General features: G+C 30.1%; 1 protein-coding gene across 2 annotated transcripts; it reads right to left on the bottom strand.

Moving 5' to 3' along the window:
* Positions 1–494: 494 nt before the first annotated feature.
* On the bottom strand, positions 495–5,837 carry LOC111680506 (kelch-like protein 26). Of its 2 annotated transcripts, XM_046946753.1 has the most exons (6): positions 5,819–5,837; positions 4,263–4,386; positions 2,910–3,227; positions 1,952–2,789; positions 1,508–1,882; positions 495–1,335 (listed from the first exon to the last, which is right to left on the bottom strand). In XM_046946753.1, exons 3-6 carry the CDS (start codon positions 3,141–3,143, stop codon positions 848–850), a joined length of 1,935 nt encoding a protein of 644 aa, XP_046802709.1. In that variant the 5' UTR covers positions 3,144–3,227; positions 4,263–4,386; positions 5,819–5,837; the 3' UTR covers positions 495–847. The 2 variants fall into 2 exon arrangements, with proteins under 2 accessions (XP_046802709.1, XP_023297933.2); XM_023442165.2 differs by lacking the exons at positions 4,263–4,386; positions 5,819–5,837 and adding an exon at positions 4,161–4,257.
* Positions 5,838–6,070: the final 233 nt, after the last annotated feature.

The following is a 6,070-nucleotide window of genomic DNA, read 5'->3' as shown; positions in this document are numbered from 1 at the left end:
CAAAAAGTACTACTTAATTTATCTTTAGCCAGAAATTAAGTTAATTTTATTAGCAAATGATCAGCTGCAGAAAAAAACACTTCTACTCAGGCATGAAGTTGCCAGATCTAAATTGTTATTGTTGTTGTTTTTTCTTCAATTCTAAGTAAATATGTATGTAGTGTTATTATATGTATTTATGTATGTAGGTTTATTACATTTCGGTTTTATTTTTTTATTTATTTTTTATTTATTTTTTTTTTCAATTTAAACGTGGCCCTGCCACAAATATAAAAAAGTAAAAAAGAGAAAAGTTTATATATTTATATAACGAACGACAAGATTATTTTTAAATAATTCCAGCAATTTTATAATATAAAAAGCATAATAATAAAAAGCATAATAATAAAATAAACAATATTAATACAAAACAGTTAAAATTAAAATACAATTCAAATTATTTATATATAAAAATAAAATTGTGTTTCATTTAGAAAACTAGCTTAAAAATGTTATTAAATTATATAAAAAATGATTTTTATTTTCTATAGATAACAACAGAGATTCTCAAATACTATAATTTTTATGAGTTTTCCCCATATTTTCAAAAAGAGAAAAAAGTTTTTCTTACGAGTAAAAGATAAATTCAGCAAGAATCGTATTAATGTTTTTTTACTTTCTTTCTTTCAAATCGAAACATATTTACAAATACTTTATAGAAAGAAAATAGAACTAGAAGTGTTAAAAATGTTTTAACATATCGTTGCGCGTTTTGTTTATATAAAAAAGTACAAAATAATTTATATGGTTTTTGTATAAATTAAATAAAATTAATGATTTTGTAATTATTTGTTGTTTTTTTTCTAATTTACATCCCATAAAATGACATAACAAAATCATCACGTTCTCGTGGTACATAAAAAGCTGCACAAGTACATTCCCACACTTCTTTGGGATATTCCCATTCGCCATTAAATGACCATTGTTTTGTATCTAAATCGTAACACTGCACCGCTGAGGTGGCACGATTTATGGTGATTGTCGACAATAGACCTCCGATAAAATAAATGCGCCTCTTAACTGCCGCCACACCAGTGTAATATTTTGGCATTGGATTTTTTGTTTCCGTCGACCAAGTATCGGTTTTCACGTCATAGACATCTATGGTTTCGGCTAAAACTCTTGATTCAGTTAAAGGATCTTCATACCAGCCACCACAGGCATAAATATGATGTTCGAATGCAATGAGTACATGATCGGCTCTGGGTGTTGGCATCTGACATAATTTGTTCCACTTTTCGGTTTTTGCATCAAAGCTCCAGAGCGATGCCAAGACCAAGTGGCGATCAATGCCGCCTACAAGATGGGGAGATATAACAAAAGTTTGTTTGTTATGCCGAAATATATTATAGTTTGAGTTTTTAGTAAAAAACTGAGTTTTTGATGAAGAACTAAAACTCAGTTTTAATTTGAAAAAAGTTTTAAATTTTCAATAAAATGTTTAATAATATATTTGTTTACAACTCACCCGATATATATAATTTGTCACCCAAAACAACGCCAGCATGTTGACTACGATTCTCCGATAAAGCGGGTAAATATTCCCAACGATCTACACTGGCATTATAACGTTCACAATTTGATGTTGCCATTTCATTGGCATAGTGATCACCATCAATATCATTTAGCTCACAAACGCCACCAACGGCATACAAAAAATTATTGCCCATGGCATTTAAAGAGAAACGACAACGATCAGCCTGTATGGGAGCAATAGTTTTCCATTTATCCTTGATGGGACAATAGCGAAAACCGAAAGGATGTATATATTCCTTTAAACAAACATCATATGAACCGCCAACAATATAAAGATCATTGCCCAAGACTGCTGTACCATAATTGCCTGCATATATAGGTTTTAAAGATTTATTTTTTAAATTTAAAACGCTGAATGTAAAACAAATGCACTTACATTGTTCTATATGTGGAATCACAGTTAAATCTTCCCATTTGCCTACCGAGGGCAAATAACAACTTATTTGATTAGTTAAACCATTTGTTTCGAAGCCTCCAATTTTAACTAAAGCCAATTCCATGCCGCGCGAATTGGTTAAGACACTTAAAGATATCACTTCTTCATTTTCAGTATTTAGTTTATTCAACTGATTTTGCTTTATAACCTCGCTCTTTATAAGATCGACATACTGTTGCGAGTCATCTTCAGCAGATTCTGCATTCGATAGTAGAGTATTGAGTGCATTGGTTTCGATTTGATTGAAACGCACTTTGGCAAATAGCATTCTAGCCAATTCGTTCTTTAGCCTGGACTCCAGACAATATTGCAATGTTATTTGTAATACTCTCTCTTCTGAACAATCGACAGGATAATTACATGAGAGTATATACTCCAATTGATCCCATGTTAGATTTATTAAATCTGGAGTTTGAGAGAATTCATCAAGACGGGCACAAATAAAACGATACGTTTTACGTTTAAGCGCATCTAGTGCATAAAGATCGGCCAGGGCGGCAATAGCTACACAATTTTCTAAATCAATTTGAGATTCTAAATAATTTGAACAGGCCTCAATGACGGCTTTCATTTGAACGTGTGTTGAAACGGAGAGTACATCCTGTATGTTATTACGATCCAATTCCAGTTTTGAGGTGTAGGCATATTCGATTAATAGCTCTATGCCACGAGCATTAACACCATTTAACTTAATTTCGGACTGTCTTGCCTCACGCATGGCATCGGTAAACATAGCGCAAAAATAATCGCTACAGGCAGCTAAAACAACTCGATGGGCCTGAAAAAAAGTGATTGACACGTATTTTAAACCGAAAACTATGTATGGACAGTTGTCAGATCTGGCAATGTGGGGACAATGTACTGACAATGAAATTTTATGTCTAATAGTTCTATTTACCTTAAACGTTTTACCCTCAACTATGAGAGTAACATCAAACAGTTTATCTGAACATCTTAAGGCGTTCAGACCCTGCAACAGAGCTTCTGAATGAGAGGTTAACATAAAATTTGGCTGTTGTGTGCGTAAGAAAGTAGGAGGTGTTGAGTTACTATCTCCCCTTTTAATAGGTGTTGAAGTTCTATAACGTTGTTCGGAGTTATTACGTAATACTGATGCAGCGCCTCCTGCCATTGTTGTTGACCGCTAAAGTTAAGCTGATGATATTTAATTTCTCTTTATAAACATGTGCTTAGATTGTTTTTAAACACTTTTAGCCTGAAATATAAAATTAGTAAAGAGATATAAGCCAGAAATATGATGTCATATAAATTCTACATATAAAATCTACATAATGTACAAATTTTGCTTATCACTTCGTCGGGCCTTTTTCTACAATTTCCAAGGTTGGCAATACCCTTATGACGCTAATCTTGTTTCGCAAAGAAAAAAAAACAATATTGACCCACTTTGTAGTCAAACACAATTTGTTTATTTCTTTATCAATTTTCTAAAGGCAGGTCAATAATCTCATACTACTTATCGTTATGTTTTGTTGTTTTTCCTATTGTACATTAATATTCAATTATTTACAATCATTTTTTGTTTATAATTTGTTTGTTTACTCTTCGTAATGTACAACAAATTTAATAGTGAACTTAATTCGTAATTCAACTCTAGGTAACTAAAGATCTTTGCGCGTCAATGCCATTATCGTTTAAGGATAATAAGGCCAGTTCGTCCTCTCTCTGCCTTCATAAGCTTTTTCACTCTCGCAGTGGTTTAATGTTTAGCGTCACATAACTGTATCGCGTTACGGTTCTCCAAAGTTTAATGTATTAACCACATGCAGTTTTTTTCAATAACCTAAAATGTTTATACATGGTGGAGTACCAAACAAAACTCAATAGGTTTTTAGTGCACACCAGTAAACATAGGACTTAAGTTTGGGAGTTCCGCCTTTATATACAAAGGTATAGGGCGAATTGGTAGTTCTTAAACAAGGCTTCTTCAAGGCGTAAGCCGTAATTTCGATGCCAAAGTATAATATAAAAACACAAGGAAATTTTTGTATAGTTAATACTCTAAAAGTGATATTTTAAACAACAAACAAAATGATATACAATTTTAACAAAAGATTTTTATTATTTTTTTTGTTTACTTTACAAAATAAGAGTAATAAAAAAGACAAATATTTTTCGAATTTAATACCTATGTGCCGTAATAATCTTGTTTCTTTCGTCACTTTATAATTGCAAAATTTATTAACTATTTTATTAATTCCATCTTAACCACCACCAACATTTCACTTACCGAGTTCTTTAATCTTTTTTCTTCGTTTTCCTCCTTCTTTATTCAATCAAATTCAACACAATTGTTTAACATTCGTTGACATCTGCTTTCGAGATTTTGCTTGACTCTTTTCAATTTTTTCTGGCTGCACATAAACAAATTATACTTATTTAATAAGTCTAAAATATGTGAACTATTTTTAATATTTACTAAAATTCTTTTTATCAATAAGAATTAGTAAATTAAATGCCAAATTATTGTACAAAAATAGAAATTTTGTCAAATGGTTGTTGATGAGAAAATTTTGACATTTCTATACGATGGAAAAAATTAAAGAATATTACGAAAGATAAAAAGAAAAGATATAAAAGGTGTAATAGAAAGAATGGTAACAAAATAATAAAATAGGGTCACCAAGTCTTTTTGAGCTTTTAATGAGAATTCCCACAAAATTTTGCTGAATTCGACACATAAACTTGTATTACACAGCCAATAAATAGCCCTGTTTGTAAAAAACTCATTACTTAATATCAGGATAAAATTCTCTCTTACGTATATGATTTGTATATATGAGAAACATTTTCGGATGAGTCCATTATTTGTAAATTATTTAAGCTTTCAAAACTTATAAAATGTAAATTTGTATACATATTCGAAGTGCTAATCAAAAACTTGCTTATAATTGAAGGGTACTAAAGATTCGTCATAGACAAATAAAGCTCTCGAACTTGTTACAGTAGCAAATTCAGTTCAAATTCCAAATAAATGAACTTAGCTATGAACGCTATGGTTTTTTAATCATCTGGCATCACTGTTGCCTAACTGTCGTGAAGTGATTTTAGTGGAAGAAGAAGAAAATGTCAATAAACAAAAGATGTTTTGTTTTTAATAATATTGCATACTTTGTGATATTGCTACGGAAATACCAAAATAATTTATAATTAATTAAGACATGGTAAACCCAATAAAGAAGAAATGTTTTAAATGAAATATCTTCCAAATGATTCTTAAATACATACATATGTAAGAGTATTTAAAAAAAACATTCTTTTTAGAGAAAATATGTATATACTATGTATGACCGTTGAAATTCAATCACAGATTTTATAAATAATGGTTTTCGACTTTTTACATTTTATGAGAAGTCAAGTCGATTTTTCGACTTTTTGTATTTAATTAAAAGTCGACTTTTAGACTTTATTTATTTTATAAATAGTCGACTTTTTTCAACTTCTATTTTTTGACTTTTTGAAATTTCTGCAACTTCTCTTGATTTTTTACTATTTATGATTTTTTTTCTTTTTTCAAATTTTCGACTCATATTACATGTACACTAAAAGCTGTGTGTGTTGGTGTGACTGTGATTTAGTAAAATAAAAACTTGTTTGTTGTTTTTAGTTGTGAAATTTTTGAAAAGATGCATTTGCACGCAAAATATATTATTTTGATATTGCACAACTTTTTACAGTGTACTACTACTAAATGTTACCTTAAATACGGTTCTCTTCTGCTTAACGTACACAATTATAAACTTGATGGTATCTGTCTGCCCATCACTGATTTGTAAGTATACTTACTTTTTTAAAATTTTCGACTATTTTTTACTTTTTTCTACAATTTTTGAGTTTTCAACTTTTTCCGATTTTTTGTCGACTTTTTTCGACTTCTCTACTTTTTCCAACTTTTCGACTTTTTTCGGCTTTTTTGACTTTTTGACTTTTATCACGCACATAAAGAAAACAACCCGACGAAAAATAAAACAAACCGTAACAGCTGTTTTATCAAAATAAACATTTTTTTTGGTGTGGTGAGTTATTTTTGTTTACAAA

Source organism: Lucilia cuprina, chromosome 3 (genome assembly GCF_022045245.1).
Source record: "Lucilia cuprina isolate Lc7/37 chromosome 3, ASM2204524v1, whole genome shotgun sequence".
Classification (NCBI taxonomy): Eukaryota; Metazoa; Arthropoda; class Insecta; order Diptera; family Calliphoridae; genus Lucilia; species Lucilia cuprina.
The sequence above is the reverse complement of the archived record's forward strand: the minus strand, read 5'-3'. Positions and strand labels throughout refer to the sequence as shown.